Here is an 18,448-nt window from a genome sequence, read left to right on the forward strand (position 1 = left end):
AGAGAGAGAGGGGAAGAGAGAGAGGAAGAGAGACAGAGGGGAAGAGAGAGTGTTGATAAAGTGGGTTAGTGTCAGAAGTTAAGTGAGAAAAGAAGCTAACCACCGTAGTGAGACATGCGAGAACATGCTCTGTGTGTGTGTGTGTGTGTGTGTGTGTACCTGTGCTGTGTCTTTGTCAGCAGGCTCGAGTGTTCCATCCAGAGTGTTCTTCCTCCCCCTCTGGTCCAGTGTGGAGTAGGCATCTGGAAGACAGCCAAGGCCTGTTAACAACTGTGTGTAGGCGTGTGTGTGTGTGTGTAGGTGTGTGTGTGCACAGACATACCTGGTCCCATATCATTTAGTGGAATCATGTCTCTCTTGTCTCCTCCTCCTGACAAACAAACACAGTCACAGGATGAGAGACAGCTAGTGTGTAGGTCATAGTGTGTGGGTCAGAGTGTGTGGGTCATAGGGTGTGGGTCATAGGGTGTGGGTCATAGGGTGTGGGTCATAGGGTGTGGGTCATAGTGTGTGGGTCATAGTGTGTGGGTCATAGTGTGTGGGTATAGGCCAGTGGTCGGGGATTGTAGTGAGGTGACTGGGGTCCCCACATAAACAAATACAGCTTTTTTGGTTTTAATTAAGAGTACAGATTGGGAGAATATACAAACTCTGAGAAATGTTATCATTTTATTGTGTAAATGTATTTATCAGAGAGATGAAAATGTAATGAATAAAAGGTTGATGTAAAAATCAAAATTGACAAATTTCAGGGTTGTGTCATTAGATTGGTGGTGGGGTGGGGGTTGTGTCATTAGATTGGTGGTGGGGTGGGGGTTGTGTCATTAGATTGGTGGTGGGGTGGGGGTTGTGTCATTAGATTGGTGGTGGGGTGGGGGTTGTGTCATTAGATTGGTGGTGGGGGTTGTGTCATTAGATTGGTGGTGGGGGTTGTGTCATTAGATTGGTGGTGGTGGTTGTAACATTAGATTGGTGGTGGGGTGGGGGTTGTGTCATTAGATTGGTGGTGGGGTGGGGGTTGTAACATTAGATTGGTGGTGGGGTGGGGGTTGTAACATTAGATTGGTGGTGGGGTGGGGGTTGTAACATTAGATTGGTGGTGGGGTGGGGGTTGTGTCATTAGATTGGTGGTGGGGTGGGGGTTGTGTCATTAGATTGGTGGTGGGGTGGGGGTTGTGTCATTAGATTGGTGGTGGGGTGGGGGTTGTGTCATTAGATTGGTGGTGGGGTGGGGGTTGTGTCATTAGATTGGTGGTGGGGTGGGGGTTGTGTCATTAGATTGGTGGTGGGGTGGGGGTTGTGACATTAGATTGGTGGTGGGGTGGGGGTTGTGTCATTAGATTGGTGGTGGGGGTTGTAACATTAGATTGGTGGTGGGGTGGGGGTTGTAACATTAGATTGGTGGTGGGGTGGGGGTTGTAACATTAGATTGGTGGTGGGGTGGTGGTTGTGTCATTAGATTGGTGGTGGGGGTTGTAACATTAGATTGGTGGTGGGGTGGGGGTTGTAACATTAGATTGGTGGTGGGGTGGGGGTTGTAACATTAGATTGGTGGTGGGGTGGGGGTTGTGTCATTAGATTGGTGGTGGGGTGGTGGTTGTGTCATTAGATTGGTGGTGGGGTGGGGGTTGTAACATTAGATTGGTGGTGGGGTGGGGGTTGTAACATTAGATTGGTGGTGGGGTGGGGGTTGTAACATTAGATTGGTGGTGGGGTGGGGGTTGTGTCATTAGATTGGTGGTGGGGTGGGGGTTGTGTCATTAGATTTGCGGTGGGGGTTGTGTCATTAGATTTGCGGTGGGGGTTGTGTCATTAGATTTGCGGTGGGGGTTGTGTCATTAGATTTGCGGTGGGGGTTGTGTCATTAGATTGGTGGTGGGGGTTGTGTCATTAGATTGGTGGTGGGGGTTGTGTCATTAGATTGGTGGTGGGGGATGTGTCATTAGATTGGTGGTGGGGTGGGGGTTGTGTCATTAGATTGGTGGTGGGGTGGGGGTTGTGTCATTAGATTGGTGGTGGGGTGGGGGTTGTGTCATTAGATTGGTGGTGGGGTGGGGGTTGTGACATTACATTGGTGGTGGGGTGGGGGTTGTAACATTAGATTGGTGGTGGGGTGGTGGTTCTGTCATTAGATTGGTGGTGGGGTGGGGGTTGTAACATTAGATTGGTGGTGGGGTGGTGGTTGTGTCATTAGATTGGTGGTGGGGTGGGGGTTGTAACATTAGATTGGTGGTGGGGTGGTGGTTGTGTCATTAGATTGGTGGTGGGGTGGGGGTTGTAACATCAGATTGGTGGTGGGGTGGGGGTTGTGTCATTAGATTGGTGGTGGGGGTTATGTCATTAGATTGGTGGTGGGGTGGGGGTTGTAACATTAGATTGGTGGTGGGGTGGGGGTTGTGTCATTAGATTGGTTGGTGGGGTGGGGGTTGTGTCATTAGATTTGTGGTGGGGTGGGGGTTGTGTCATTAGATTGGTGGTGGGGTGGGGGTTGTGTCATTAGATTTGCGGTGGGGTGGGGGTTGTGTCATTAGATTTGCGGTGGGGTGGGGGTTGTAACATTAGATTGGTGGTGGGGTGGTGGTTGTAACATTAGATTGGTGGTGGGGTGGGGGTTGTAACATTAGATTGGTGGTGGGGTGGGGGTTGTGTCATTAGATTGGTGGTGGGGTGGGGGTTGTGTCATTAGATTGGTGGTGGGGTGGGGGTTGTGTCATTAGATTGGTGGTGGGGTGGGGGTTGTGTCATTAGATTGGTGGTGGGGTGGGGGTTGTGTCATTAGATTGGTGGTGGGGTGGGGGTTGTGTCATTAGATTGGTGGTGGGGTGGGGGTTGTGTCATTAGATTGGTGGTGGGGTGGGGGTTGTAACATTAGATTGGTGGTGGGGTGGGGGTTGTAACATTAGATTGGTGGTGGGGTGGGGGTTGTAACATTAGATTGGTGGTGGGGTGGTGGTTGTAACATTAGATTGGTGGTGGGGTGGGGGTTGTGTCATTAGATTGGTGGTGGGGTGGGGGTTGTAACATTAGATTGGTGGTGGGGTGGGGGTTGTGTCATTAGATTGGTGGTGGGGTGGGGGTTGTAACATTAGATTGGTGGTGGGGTGGGGGTTGTGTCATTAGATTGGTGGTGGGGTGGGGGTTATGTCATTAGATTGGTGGTGGGGTGGGGGTTGTGTCATTAGATTGGTGGTGGGGTGGGGGTTGTGTCATTAGATTGGTGGTGGGGTGGTGGTTGTAACATTAGATTGGTGGTGGGGTGGGGGTTGTAACATTAGATTGGTGGTGGGGTGGTGGTTGTGTCATTAGATTGGTGGTGGGGTGGGGGTTGTGACATTAGATTGGTGGTGGGGTGGGGGTTGTGACATTAGATTGGTGGTGGGGTGGGGGTTGTGACATTAGATTGGTGGTGGGGTGGGGGTTATGTCATTAGATTGGTGGTGGGGTGGGGGTTGTGTCATTAGATTGGTGGTGGGGTGGGGGTTGTGTCATTAGATTGGTGGTGGGGTGGGGGTTGTGTCATTAGATTGGTGGTGGGGTGGAGGTTGTAACATTAGATTGGTGGTGGGGTGGGGGTTGTGTCATTAGATTGGTGGTGGGGTGGTGGTTGTGTCATCAGATTGGTGGTGGGGTGGGGGTTGTGTCATTAGATTGGTGGTGGGGTGGGGGTTGTGTCATTAGATTGGTGGTGGGGTGGGGGTTGTAACATTAGATTTGTGGTGGGGGTTGTGGGGTCCCCACAGAAAACCACTGAATACAACAGCTATAGGCTATTCAGAGCCATGGTCTGGTCCATCAGCTGTAGTTACATAGACCAGAGACCTGTGGCAATCAAACATGGATCCAACCCAGACCCCAGGGACAATTTTACACCCAGACACTTAGTTCCAGAGTCTCATATTGGGGTAGACCTGTGAAGACCTCAGTGTGTGTGTGTTGCTAGATGTTATTGTCTGTCTCACCCCTGTCTATGAGCGGCAGCGTACTGTCTTCATATCCTCCGTTGACCCGGGGCTGGGTGCTGTTGGGAGGGTTGAGGTTCACCATGAAGTCAGTCTTCTTCCAGCCATCCTTCTCCAGGGTCTTCCTCAACTCCTTATAGCCCCAAACTAACTGGAGTATCAGCCCTGCACCACGCACCTCTCGCTCTGACCGGTTCCTATCAGGAGACAGAACTAGAGGACTCAGAGAGAGAAACAGCATCAAACAGAGGTGATTCAAATACACCCCCAGTCCACCCCGGGGGGAGGTCAACTACACACCCCCAGTCCACCCCGGGGGGAGGTCAACTACACACCCCCAGTCCACCCCGGGGGGAGGTCAACTACACACCCCCACTCCACCCCCGGGGGGAGGTCAACTACACACCCCCAGTCCACCCCAGGGGGAGGTCAACTACACACCCCCAGTCCACCCCAGGGGGGAGGTCAACTACACACCCCCAGTCCACCCCAGGGGGGAGGTCAACTACACACCCCCAGTCCACCCCAGGGGGGAGGTCAACTACACACCCCCACTCCACCCCCGGGGGGAGGTCAACTACACACCCCCAGTCCACCCCAGGGGGGAGGTCAACTACACACCCCCAGTCCACCCCAGGGGGGAGGTCAACTACACCCCCCAGTCCACCCCAGGGGGGAGGTCAACTACACACCCCCAGTCCACCCCAGGGGGAGGTCAACTACACACCCCCAGTCCACCCCAGGGGGGAGGTCAACTACACACCCCCAGTCCACCCCAGGGGGGAGGTCAACTACACACCCCCAGTCCACCCCAGGGGGGAGGTCAACTACACACCCCCAGTCCACCCCAGGGGGGAGGTCAACTACACACCCCCAGTCCACCCCAGGGGGGGGAGGTCAACTACACACCCCCAGTCCACCCCAGGGGGGAGGTCAACTACACACCCCCAGTCCACCCCAGGGGGGAGGTCAACTACACACCCCCAGTCCACCCCAGGGGGGGAGGTCAACTACACACCCCCAGTCCACCCCCGGGGGGAGGTCAACTACACACCCCCACTCCACCCCCGGGGGGAGGTCAACTACACACCCCCAGTCCACCCCAGGGGGGAGGTCAACTACACACCCCCAGTCCACCCCAGGGGGGAGGTCAACTACACACCCCAGTCCACCCCAGGGGGGAGGTCAACTACACACCCCCAGTCCACCCCAGGGGGGAGGTCAACTACACACCCCCAGTCCACCCCAGGGGGGAGGTCAACTACACACCCCCAGTCCACCCCAGGGGGGAGGTCAACTACACACCCCCAGTCCACCCCAGGGGGGAGGTCAACTACACACCCCCAGTCCACCCCAGGGGGGAGGTCAACTACACACCCCCAGTCCACCCCAGGGGGGGGAGGTCAACTACACACCCCCAGTCCACCCCAGGGGGGAGGTCAACTACACACCCCCAGTCCACCCCAGGGGGGAGGTCAACTACACACCCCCAGTCCACCCCAGGGGGGAGGTCAACTACACACCCCCAGTCCACCCCGGGGGGAGGTCAACTACACACCCCCAGTCCACCCCGGGGGGAGGTCAACTACACCCCCAGTCCACCCCGGGGGGAGGTCAACTACACACCCCCAGTCCACCCCGGGGGGAGGTCAACTACACACCCCCAGTCCACCCCGGGGGGAGGTCAACTACACACCCCCACTCCACCCCGGGGGGAGGTCAACTACACACCCCCACTCCACCCCGGGGGGAGGTCAACTACACACCCCCAGTCCACCCCAGGGGGGAGGTCAACTACACACCCCCACTCCACCCCCGGGGGGAGGTCAACTACACACCCCCAGTCCACCCCAGGGGGGAGGTCAACTACACACCCCCAGTCCACCCCAGGGGGGAGGTCAACTACACACCCCCAGTCCACCCCAGGGGGGAGGTCAACTACACACCCCCAGTCCACCCCAGGGGGGAGGTCAACTACACACCCCCAGTCCACCCCAGGGGGAGGTCAACTACACACCCCCAGTGAACCCCAGGGGGAGGTCAACTACACACCCCCAGTCCACCCCAGGGGGAGGTCAACTACATCTCTGGAGGGACGTGGCTCTTTTGGTTTTTCTTTTCATTTAGTGTCTAACTGATCAGTAAAAGGGAGAAACCCTGCAGGCCCGCAGCCCACCAGAGACTAAGTTTGACCCTCCTGTTCTACATCATCCTTACTGATGGATAGACACACATGCACCTCTTTTTGTCCCCCCCCACACACACACACACACACACACACACACCAGCTTACCCGTCCTTATTGATGAGCACCAGTCTCTCGATGCCCTGCGAGGCTCTGAGGATCTTGGCAGCATCCAGGCTAGAGCCCAGAACCTCATGAAGGGTGCTCAGTACAGACACCACCGTCTCCTCTGACAGAGCCCTCACAGGCTGGCTCTGACCCCCACCAGGCAGGTTGGATACCAGGTGGGGAACTGCATGTTTACCTACAGAGACAAGAGGTAGAGATATATAGCTATAGTATTTACTAACACAGGTCGGCTCAAAGAGAGCGCGAGAGAGGGAGAAAGAGAGGGAGTGGTAGAGAGAGAGAGAGTGAAATAGGGAGAGGGAAAAACAGTTCCACAGAAACAGGACTAACCGAGCAGGTCTCTGTTGCGAGCGTCGATAGCCAGGTTCCTCAGAGCTCCAGACATGGCCCTGACCACCCGGTCGTTACCATGGGCCAACAGCTCTGTCATCATGGGAAGACCCTTCTCCTGACGCAACAATGCACGGATATACCGCCCATACTGAGACACAGAGGGGGAATACATACAGATCAATGGTTATTCTAGTGTATCTGCATTCAGGAAATGGACAGACTGTTTTGAGTACTAGACTGTGGTTTAATAAGGGTCTAGAAAGGCGGTGGTTTGTGATTATACTGTGGTTGACTTACGGTCCAGGTGTAAAGGGTTTCTGTTAGAGGTCAAGTAAGGAGGCTGAAAGGGATGTGTGGACCCGATGGTGGTTGTGTTAAACTGACAGGCAGTGGCGTATCAAGGTGTGTGGTGGTGTTGGACCTGGTGGTGGTTGTGTTAAACTGACAGGCAGTGGCGTATCAAGGTGTGTGGTGGTGTTGGACCTGGTGGTGTTTGGGTTAAACTGACAGGCCGTGGCGTATCAAGGTGTGTGGTGATGTTGGGCCTGGTGGTGGTTGTGTTAAACTGACAGGCAGTGGCGTATCAAGGTGTGTGGTGATGTTGGGCCTGGTGGTGGTTGTGTTAAACTGACAGGCCGTGGCGTATGAAGGTGTGTGGTGGTGTTGGGCCTGGTGGTGGTTGTGTTAAACTGACAGGCCGTGGCGTATCAAGGTGTGTGGTGGTGTTGGGCCTGGTGGTGGTTGTGTTAAACTGACAGGCAGTGGCGTATCAAGGTGTGTGGTGGTGTTGGGCCTGGTGGTGTTTGGGTTAAACTGACAGGCAGTGGCGTATCAAGGTGTGTGGTGGTGGTGTGGTTGACTCACGGTCCAGCGTCCGGCACACAGGTTCTGCACAGCTCCGGCGGAGGCTTCCAGCACGGTGGGGTTCTTACTCTCCTTCAGCAGAGAGGTGTAGACACGCACCACCTCCGGCTGGAACAACAACTCATAACCTGGACGGACACACACACACACGGAGGGAGAGGTGTTAGAAACATGTAGACACGTCTCCATGTCTTCTCCTTTTCACCTGCACTGTTGCTGCATTCATAAATCTGGGGGGGGGGGGGGTCACTTTGAACGGTCATCCAACTAGGAATTCCAAGTCAGAAACTCGGGCCTCCTCATAGACCTCGGAGTTTCAGACCTGAAGATCACTGACATGATTTGACCTCGTTTCCCAGTTGTCTTGAAAGCACCATGAGTGAAAACAATGTGATGGAAGCTCATCATGCTGGCTTAGCTGTCGCCTGGTCACTTGTTTCAGATCAGTACAATAGAGGAGTGGACAGGAGAAACATCATATTCCAGTCTGCATGATGCCACTTTATACTGTGTTACCTTTGGCAGGTGTAGTCCTCTTTGGAATGTCAATCATATCTGCTCCGTCCTCATTTCTCCCTGCAACAGAACATCAGAACACTCAGGAAGACGCAAAGAACACTCAATAACCCCCCGCCCGCTATGGCGCTCTAGAACCCCCCGCCCGCTATGGCGCTCTAGAACCCCCCGCCCGCTATGGCGCTCTAGAACCCCCCGCCCGCTATGGCGCTCTAGAACCCCCCGCCCGCTATGGCGCTCTAGAACCCCCCGCCCGCTATGGCGCTCTAGAACCCCCCGCCCGCTATGGCGCTCTAGAACCCCCCGCCCGCTATGGCGCTCTAGAACCCCCCGCCCGCTATGGCGCTCTAGAACCCCCTGCCCGCTATGGCGCTCTAGAACCACACACCTCTGTGAGCCACTGAAAAAGCCGCTAGGTAGGAGCACACATGCTAACACACACTCTCTCTCACACGCTGCACACTGCCTCTCTTACACACATCGTCCTCTAGGAGACGGCAGAGAGCATGACAATGCATGCACAGAGTTAGGAGACTGACACACCATTAGCCAGTCCTAATCAATGCTCTAACCAGCAGACAAGCAGAGGTCAGAGAGTCAGAGCTTACCTTTAGAACACCAGTCATCTGTTCCACAGCAGAGAGAAGGAGAGCAGAACGAGGGAGGAATAAATGATAGGAGAGAGGAAGATGATTTGAGTCAAGCGAGAACAGCAGCAGTGACCCAGCCACCCAGACACCTCCTCCACCAAAGCACCAGCATTGATCACATGTAGGATTAGAAACTATCGCAGAAAACACACACTAACATGCACGCCAGCACAAAGACAAACCATCAAAAACAAAATGTCTGTTCACAAATAGAGAAACAAATCATTTCCATCACAGACAGACATCAGACACACAGACATTAAGGAGTGAGACTGAACATTCTTTAGGATGGGGGTAAATAGTATTCAACATCCCAGGCCAACCACTGGTTCTCTGCTGTCTCTCTTTCCTGCTACACTGTCACTATACTGTGTACACACACACACTACAGTCAACAACTGCATCACTCTCACTCTGCCTTCCTTCCACTGACAGATAATATAAACACTCTCTCAAACACAAACCAGACAGACAGACAGGCACCCGCGCACACGAGAACACACACACACTGACCTTTGCCCCTGCGGGAGCTGAAGCGGTTGGTCTTTCCAGTGGAGGGGGCGGGGCCCTGGTTGAGGGACATGGCTTCCTGGTAGCGCTCAGCACCCGGCACCTCCCGGTGAACCTAAGGTCAAGTCAAGTTTAAAATCATACAGTATAATATTGCTTATTTAAAGACATGCTGCAAAACGTTGGTGCCTACTAAGTATTTTCTTTACACCTCCGGCTTTGGGCTGATGTGTCAACATGTTGTTCATACATAATCTAGGAGCAGAATTACTGTCTTACATCAATTAGCCACGAAATCCCTAGTTTGAAAGCAACTTTTTCTGGGAACTATACTGCTTCATTTTCCCCCGTGTGGCACCCCTAGCAATTCAAGTTCTAGCCAGTGAGCTTCAGCCCCTCGCCATTTGAGTGACAGCTAGCAAGATGCAGAGTGAGCACTGACGTTGTGCGCATATCTATACATATGTGACGTAGTACACCATTTTCAGGGACCACTTCTGGCTCGTGAGCGCTACTTTCAGAACAGTGAACAGTGTTGTCCCGATGGTAGAATTTCGACTTCGATGCGGATACCAGGTTAAGTATCACAATACTCGATACAGTACTAAAATAATACCATGGCCAAAGTCACATAATGGCACTTGATCCAGACAGATCTTTGAGGTTTATTTTAAATGTTTGATTTTTGAATGTATGCGTTAATGAATGAATTATACAATCAATTTGACTTCATTTTTTTACTAATCCAACTACATAACATCATGGTAATAATGTATTTGAACAATAAATCTCAATTGATAAACTGGGTAAATCAAGATGTAGCCTAGGTGTATTCACAATGCAGGTGAATGCATATTCAATAGCAGCGTGAGCATGAATTGAGTTAGAGCTTTCTGGCTGATTTCATGGTGCTACAGATGAAAAACAATTGTTTCCCTTCCATTTGGGACTTATTTTATTGTACTGATCAACAACATTTGCGTAGAAGAAGCAATCTCTTATTTTATAAAAGTGTGTCTCTAAGACCCATGACATTATTCACACACACAGCCAGTTCAAGGCTCGAGCAAATAGGATCTTGACTGGGACAGACGTGAGGCGGGAGAGACAAAGTGAATGAATAAAGGTTTTGGTCACAATCAGTGTTTCCTCAGAACAGGCTAGTGGTAGCCATGGGGAAGTGGAGCAGGCACCGTGCTCTCACGCCATAAGGGGACCTCGGCTGTGCTGATAAACAAACTCAATCCTCTCTCAATCAGTAGATGACGTGACACTCATTTGACAGAAGCACCAAACGTTTATTTTTTTTTAATCTAGTACCGAACCGTTTGTCATGTGCTGGTTTTGAAAAAAGTACAGAAGTTTGGGTATACCATGCAACACTAAGAACTACTGGCTAAAAAGTCTACAGAAGTACCAGAGAATCTCTTTAAAGTACAATTCAAAAGGTCACAACACATTACTAAAAGGCAGGATGAAACACTGTAGAAAGAAACAGAAAGGAGAACAATGTGAACTACAACAATACCTGATAGGACAGATTCCTCAGCAGACACATACTGTTCTCTATCAGCTGGAGACAGAGAGGGCAAGAGAGAGGGGCGAGGGAGAGGGGGGCGAGGGAGAGGGGGCGAGAGAGAGGGGGCGAGAGAGAGGGGGCGAGAGAGAGGGGGCGAGAGAGAGGGGGCGAGAGAGAGGGGGCGAGAGAGAGGGGGCGAGAGAGAGGGGGCGAGAGAGAGGGGGCGAGAGAGAGGGGGCGAGAGAGAGGGGGGGAGAGAGAGGGGGGGGAGAGAGAGGGGGGGGAGAGAGAGGGGGCGAGAGAGAGATCAGACGAAGGAAAAGGAGAACTGGATTAAAATACATGCGGACACACAATCAAAGTTCAGGATCACAAGAAAAACAGCAGTGTGTGCGTGCACACCTTGTTGTCCACGTCTTTCAGGTTGATCTGTGATTGGACAATGTACATGAGCGAGTCGACCAATCCTGTGCACTCTCTCAGCTTCCTCCTGGCCTCACTGCGCTCTGAGCTCACGTTCCTGTTTTAGAGAGAGCGGGAGAGAGGGGGGGAGGGGAGGGAGAGAAGGGGTGTGAGAAAGCAAAAAAAACAAGCAATACAGAAACAGAGGGGGACAGAATAAAATGGGCAGAGAGAGAGAGAGAGAGAGAGAGAGAGGAATGAGAGTGGCTACAATCAGTGGCCACATAAGGATTCCAGCACACAACCATTAGTAATAAAACACTGAGTGGTCCTATGTCAGTGTGTTGCTTTCAGAGACTGAAAGAGTGAAAGGGTGTGGCCACGTCCCAAAAAGCACCCTTTTCTCTATGTGGTGCACTAATGTTAGGGATGCCCATATAGGGGATAGGGGGCCATTTAGGACGCAGCCTGTGGTTGTTAAACTCCAGTATAGTAAGGGGACAGTGAGATCGTAGATCAGGTTACTGGGCCAGTCATTGTGTTGTAGCCTGCCTTTAACAGAGACAGACACACCCACTGGAGAACACAGCACATTCCCACTCTGCCCTACCTTCTGGGAATTCCTCAGGCACACCTGTACAGACATGCACATACACACACAGCACTGCAAGACCAACACACAACACACCAGTCACTCATGGACTATACATTACTGTTTTATGGCAGGCCGATACATCTTCAATACTGGTATGTATTTTTACAATATCTTCTATCATGATATTTTCATACAGTGCTAAGATAAATGAAAAGTTTGACAAACTGGACGACATCACAGTCAGTTTGGTCCTAGCTTGGTTGAGTATAAAACCATCAGAATGGAAAAAGACCCATAAAATCATTAAGAATTAATTTGTTGCAATTCTACAGTCAATGTTGAAGCATAAAACATATTTACAACTTTTATTATTCAGAAACTTTAAAATACCGTAAAAAATGAGAAACATATTGTGATTTGATTTTATGGCCATATCACCCTCTTTTTCCTCTCACTGTACAATCCATCCCTCTCTCCCTCCCCCTCTCCGTACCTCAGGCAGCCAGCGGTGTTGGTGAGGGACGTCTCCCACTCCAGGTGTCGTGGTTTGAGGTTCTCCTCTCCTCCTGCCTCGTTCGCTCTCTCCCAGCCCGAGTGAGCCACCATCACCTCGTCTGAGAGGGCGTGCAGGGCGTGGTCAACGATCTCCATCTTCACTGAGTCGTGAGATGACAAGTTCCACAGCGTGCCTGAGAAAGAGTGTGACGGATCATCATCACCACCGCACACTACCATCTCCCACTTACCGCAGCAGTACGCCGGTAGTAACCGCAGCAGTACGCCGGTAGTAACCGCAGCAGTACGCCGGTAGTAACCGCAGCAGTACGCCGGTAGTAACCGCAGCAGTACGCCGGTAGTAACCGCAGCAGTACGCCGGTAGTAACCGCAGCAGTACGCCGGTAGTAACCGCAGCAGTACGCCGGTAGTAACCGCAGCAGTACGCCGGTAGTAACCGCAGCAGTACGCCGGTAGTAACCGCAGCAGTACACCGGTAGTAACCGCAGCAGTACACCGGTAGTAACCGCAGCAGTACACCGGTAGTAACCGCAGCAGTACACCGGTAGTAACCGCAGCAGTACACCGGTAGTAACCGCAGCAGTACACCGGTAGTAACCGCAGCAGTACACCAGTAGTAACCGCAGCAGTACACCAGTAGTAACCGCAGCAGTACACCAGTAGTAACCGCAGCAGTACACCAGTAGTAACCGCAGCAGTACACCAGTAGTAACCGCAGCAGTACACTAGTAGTAACCGCAGCAGTACACTAGTAGTAACCGCAGCAGTACACTAGTAGTAACCACAGTAGTATTACCTGTGATAGTATCGGTCAGGTCCTGGTCTCTGGTCTTCCTCAGCAGTCGGACCAGGGCCGGTACTCCATCACAGTTCTTGATGGCGATCTTATTGTCAGGGTCTCGTCCGTAAGAGATGTTTTTGAGCGCTCCGCAGGCGGCGTGGTGGACCTCCTTCTTAGGGTTGTCTAACATGGACACCAGGGATGGGATACCTTTCATACGACGGACATCTGTCTTCACCTGGAGGGGAGAGAGGGCGAGAGGAGAGGGAACGAGGGAGAGAGGAGATGGAAGGGGGAGAGAGGAGAGGGAAGGAGGGAGAAGGTGTTAGTGGTTGTGTGTTGCTCTCATTCTGACATGAAAGACAGTAGCTAGGTAGCCTGCAGCATGGCTGTGTTTATAACTAGATAAAGGGTGTGTGGGTAATCAAATCTAATTTTATTCATCACACGCTTCGTAAACAACAAGTGTAGACTAACAGTGAAATGCTTACTTACGGGCCCTTCCCAACAATGCAGACAGAGAGAAAATAGAAAGAATGATAGAAAAGTAACAACACTTAATAACAAAAGTATATAAACACATAATGAGTAATGATAACATGGCTATATAAACGGGGTACCAGGTAATTGAGACAGATATGCAAGGGGCTTTAAAGCTGTCGGTGTGCAGGTTCTGTTTGTGTATATAAAGTAAGTGTGTATAGATAAAGATGACCTTGTTGTTCTTAAAGGTGAGGTGCTATAGGTGTATATATATTACCTTGTGTGTATTAAAGCCAAGTGTGTGTGTGTGTGTGTGTGTGTGTGTGTGTGTGTGTGTGTGTGTGTGCGCACGAGTGAGTGAGTGAAGTGGGGGATGTTCTGCCCATCCAACCTAGATTGCCATGTAGCTAGTAGTGTTTGTAGTTAAGTGAGTGACTGACTGACCATGAAAGAGAAGTGGGAATGTATTTCCGTGTCAAATAAAATAAATGTTTATTAGTCACATGATTGGGATAATGTCACGTCTACTCGCGCTCCTCCTCTCTGGCGCTCGTTGTCACCAGTGTAGTCATCATTACGCACACCAGCCACCATCGTTACGCGCACCTGCGCTTCATGAGACTCACCTGGACTCCCTCACCTTTCTGATTACCTCCCCCATCTGTCACTCCCTTTGGTTCTTCCCCCGGGCCTTATTGTTTCTGTTTATATGTTCCATGTCTGTACACTACTCCTGTTTCTTGTTTTGTTCCATGTTTGTTTATTTATTAAATTCACTCCCTGTACCTGCTTCCTGATTATTAGCGTACACGTTACAGGTAAACAGCAGGTGTAGACTAAGTGACATGCTTACGGCCCTTCCCAACAATGTAGACAGGGGAAAAAGAGAAATAATACAAAAATGTGTGTGCTTATATTTGTCCAAGACAGGTTACAAAAATACATGACATGGCCGTCTATAGTTATCAAATATCTTAATATCAAACATGATCCATTTACAATACTAGTAAAAGTGTGTGTGTTCACGCATGCATTTCAATGAGTGCAGGTTGTGTGTGTTATAGAAAGTGTGTTGATATTAGTTGAACATGTATTGACTAGAGTAGATTATGACGATGACTGACTTCAATTATTATTTATTGCTATTCGTCTTTTCTGATGAAAAACATCTAGTGCTCATTGTCAAGATCTGCAAGGAAACAGTCAGCTCAAAAAGGAGCTTGTAACCAACATGGGAGAAGGTGTGTTTGCAGAAGAGCATGGTTTATATAGCTAGATAGATCCTCTACTGGTGCCAAAATGTGACTGTAGGTTTTCAGCAAATATAATTAGAGTTTACCCTATTCATCTATGGCAAAGCTACTTATATGTTTCCCCTTTCATCCGTGTCTGGTGTTCGCTAGTTACTGGCTAGCTGGGTCTTCAGTCAGCATGGAACAAAGGGGGGGGGGGGGGTCTCTTTCAAAACATCTGTCAGTGCTGCTGTGAACCACATCACAAAATACATTCTAAACGGGAGATGTATATAAATATATAATTGATGCAATATTGTTTGAGGTTCTTTGTGTTTCACCACATTTGCTTGAGGTGATTTTACTGCAACACTGCATCCAAGTTGCTCGACAAAGGCTTTTCAAAGAGCTGTCAGTCAAGGCCAGCTCATGAATATAAGCTCCACGCCCACTCAGCCTGTCTTCTCAAACTTCCTGGTATTTAGCCAGGAGAGAAAAAAATGCTTTTCAGAATGACTGTTCAGGACTTTTAAATAATTTACTTTCTGGTTTCAGAATTTCTGCAGACAAGCTGACTGCAGTGCTAACGTTCTAGAAGGTGTGACTCCAAGGAAGAAGAGGTGTCGTCCTACGATGACATTCAGTGAGTCATCCACTACATCAACAATTTGGCAGATGTCCACGCGATGCCGCTCCCAGGATGGAGCCCTGGATTTGAGGCCAGACATCCGAGTGATACCGACATTTCAGACCTTCTGTGTGGCCCAAGTGCAAAACTTTGATGCGTGATCATGGAGAGTGCTTTCCTAAATCTTGATACTTATATTTGTATGGAACGTTCAACAGCTCAAACCAGTGGACCAGCAGCAAAGGCTAACCAAAGCCCGCATGAATCAGACCCAGAGAGACGGTCAGTCCATACTTTGGTGACGTGCGGTCATATTGTCTTTAAAGTTTCTCCTTTTAGTTGCTGCTTAGATTACTCTGACCCGTATTACCTCTCACCCCCCCATCCCCTTCTCTGGTTTAGCTCTTTTCAGATGTTGTTTACTCTGTGTGACTGTCATGGGTGTCAGGTCCTTGGTTTGTGAGAGGGTCGTTTGGGCACATCTGCATGTGCTGTCCCCAGGGACGTGTCACATGGAGAAAATGTGTTTGAATATAGCCTATACACATTCTCTGTGACATGAAACTATAAGAGATATTATTTAACATGGCAACTGATTCATTATTTATCCTCCCAAGCCTCTCCGAATGGAATCTGATTTGGAAAGACTACGGGTCACAACCATAATATGTGCAGGGACTACATGGGATGTGCACGTGTACATGTTCAAACACGTGCACACCACATGTAGTCTTTGCACATATGGTTGTGACCTTTAGTCTTTCCAAGTGTTTCTCTGTCATGTATGTACACGTGTGAACATAAGTGAATGCAGCCAATGTGCAATGTGTGTATGTGTACAAATGTGGCCACGTATTCATGTGTATGCAACACCGATGCAGACAGACACTGTCTGTAGAGTTACTGGATTTCATGTTATGCGTTTCCGTATTCATTATTTGAATAAAGGTCTTAAAAAAGTAACTACAAACTTTGACCTAGTTTCTCTCAAAAAACATGGTGTGGGGACTCAACATGTAATGACATGTAACTCGTTGGATATTTGGAGTAGAGAGATCATGTTGGCCTCATTACAAAGCTACCATTCTCTTCTTTCCAGCACTGTCTAAAACTCCAAATGGTTTTGGGGTCAATGTGACTGATTATCATAGAGCAAGTCACATATTACCTTGTAGTTCTTAAAAGGGGCGTCAGGTAGCCTAGCGGTTAGAGCGCTGGACTAGTAACCGAAAGGTTGCAAGATCGAATCCCCAAGGTGACAAGGTAAAAAACAAATCTGCCGTTCTGCCTCTGAACAAGGCAGTTAACCTTTCGGTTACTAGTCCATCATTGAAAATAAGAATTTGTTCTGACTTGCCTAGTTAAATAAAAGTTCTAAAAAATAATAATAAAGTTTATATATATATATATATATATAGCAATCTGTCAGTCGATGACGTGGCACATAACCATTGGTTGATGCAAGCGACGTCTGAGCAGGGGAATGCGACCTCATATATATATATATATATCAGACGTCGCTTGCATCAACCAATGGTTATGTGCCACGTCATCGACTGACAGATTGCTATAACATATTATGTGGTTAACCAATACATCAAAAATACAGTCGTTGTAAGATCTGTCAGGCATCAGCAACACCTGGTCAGAAGAACGTGCCCATTACCTTGTCGTTCTTAAAGGTGAGGTGCTGCAGGTGTATATATTACCTTGTCGTTCTTAAAGGTGAGGTGCTGCAGGTATGCAGCAGCGTTGCTCTTGACGGGGTCCAGTCTGTAGTTGAGCATGGCGATGACCTCTGGCAGCTCAGGCTGTCTCCAGGAAGTGGCAGGGCCTTTCCTCAGGGTGCTGGCCAATCAGGTAAGAGAATATATACAACACTTTCATCCAAAGCGACATGCAGGCAAATTCCAAATCTGGACCTTGAATTCAGTACCACTGTTGAATATCATTCTTCCCCTCTAATTAGGGACTGACTTAGACCTGGGACCCCAGGTGGGTACAATTCATTATCAGGTAGAACAGAAAAACAGCAGTGGTCCGGACCAGTCCTAAAATTCACTTTTTTGTCCACCAGCCACTGTGGCAGGTAGATTTAAAGCTCTACCAGCCACTCTGTTTTTTTTATAATCCAAAATATTTCCTTCCCTAAAATTACACTAACAAAACAAAAAAACAGATGAGCATGCTTTGTAATGTTTCTAAAACAATAAATGTATTACTGTTAAGAAGTAATGTGGTATATTGTTTAATTTAATTACATTTTTTGTGACCTGAAACTTAACAAAAATGATCCCCTGCCCCTTTAAGGACGGGAGGTTACCATGGTAACGTGACTCGAGTCATGTTTATCTTGTGAGACAAGCAGCAGAGTTGTCTTCTCTTCCCTAGCAGTTGAAACTCAAACATTGAAAAACAACCTAACTTGTGAACAAAACAAATATAAATAGCCAGGAAACACAAAGACAAAGTCTTACTTCAGTAGACTTCATCTTCAAGTAAATTAGACCAACTTTTATGCCTGTGCACAAAGCTTCTAAAAATGAATCTTTCACTCAGCTCCAGACACAGTGCGAGGTGGGATAGGCTATAGGATTCCTAGTTCTTTGACTTTGTGGGATTAATTTACCAGCTATGAGACAAAAACTGCAGAAATACTTTGAAAATAGCTACTGCACCATTTAATCACACTTGACTATTTTTATTCACAAATGTGAGTGAAATGCTGGCACTGTGGAGCCCTGGCCACCCACCAACATGGCTGGTGAAACAGACATCTGACCCACCAATGACAAAATGTACCCGCGTTTGGCAGATGGTGAGTGTTCATTTTAAGCCCTGGTCTGGACATGCAGGCTTGGATGTGAATACCCCTGATATATCTACAATACACCACCAAGGAGTCTCACCTGTCCAATGAGGCCATGCTACCCCTCTCTCCCTGGGCCAGGGGTGCACCTCCCCAGTAGTACATGTCCCCTGCTCCACTCATGTCTCCATCCAGAGTCCCTTCATAGCTCCTGGGAGGGGAGAGAACAGGTAAAGGGTTAGTATGGAGTGAACACTACTCCTGTGATGGAGTGGACACTACACTGGTAGGGGTTAGTAGGGAGTGGACACTACACTGGTAGGGGTTAGTAGGGAGT

General features: G+C 49.6%; 1 protein-coding gene across 9 annotated transcripts in view; it reads right to left on the reverse strand.

The window, feature by feature from the left end:
* LOC106610489 (catenin delta-1) overlaps positions 1 to 18,448 on the reverse strand; it is a 41,164-nt gene that overhangs the window by 3,362 nt on the left and 19,354 nt on the right. For 5 of the 9 annotated variants that reach the window (XM_082974099.1, XM_082974100.1, XM_082974097.1 and 2 more), the window contains 15 exons: positions 18,212 to 18,322; positions 17,012 to 17,150; positions 12,975 to 13,197; positions 12,156 to 12,351; positions 11,068 to 11,185; positions 10,675 to 10,719; positions 9,150 to 9,261; positions 8,595 to 8,612; positions 7,987 to 8,046; positions 7,471 to 7,598; positions 6,604 to 6,754; positions 6,253 to 6,448; positions 3,960 to 4,156; positions 323 to 370; positions 160 to 242 (listed from right to left, as the gene is read on the reverse strand). In XM_082974099.1, coding sequence (XP_082830225.1) covers positions 160 to 242; positions 323 to 370; positions 3,960 to 4,156; positions 6,253 to 6,448; positions 6,604 to 6,754; positions 7,471 to 7,598; positions 7,987 to 8,046; positions 8,595 to 8,612; positions 9,150 to 9,261; positions 10,675 to 10,719; positions 11,068 to 11,185; positions 12,156 to 12,351; positions 12,975 to 13,197; positions 17,012 to 17,150; positions 18,212 to 18,322 — 1,825 coding nt within the window. The remainder of the gene's footprint in view (positions 1 to 159; positions 243 to 322; positions 371 to 3,959; positions 4,157 to 6,252; positions 6,449 to 6,603; positions 6,755 to 7,470; positions 7,599 to 7,986; positions 8,047 to 8,594; positions 8,613 to 9,149; positions 9,262 to 10,674; positions 10,720 to 11,067; positions 11,186 to 12,155; positions 12,352 to 12,974; positions 13,198 to 17,011; positions 17,151 to 18,211; positions 18,323 to 18,448) is intronic. The other 4 variants (XM_082974098.1, XM_082974093.1, XM_082974096.1 and 1 more) reach the window with 2 other exon arrangements.

This window comes from Salmo salar, chromosome 04 (genome assembly GCF_965601325.2).
Source record: "Salmo salar chromosome 04, fSalSal1, whole genome shotgun sequence".
Classification (NCBI taxonomy): Eukaryota; Metazoa; Chordata; class Actinopteri; order Salmoniformes; family Salmonidae; genus Salmo; species Salmo salar.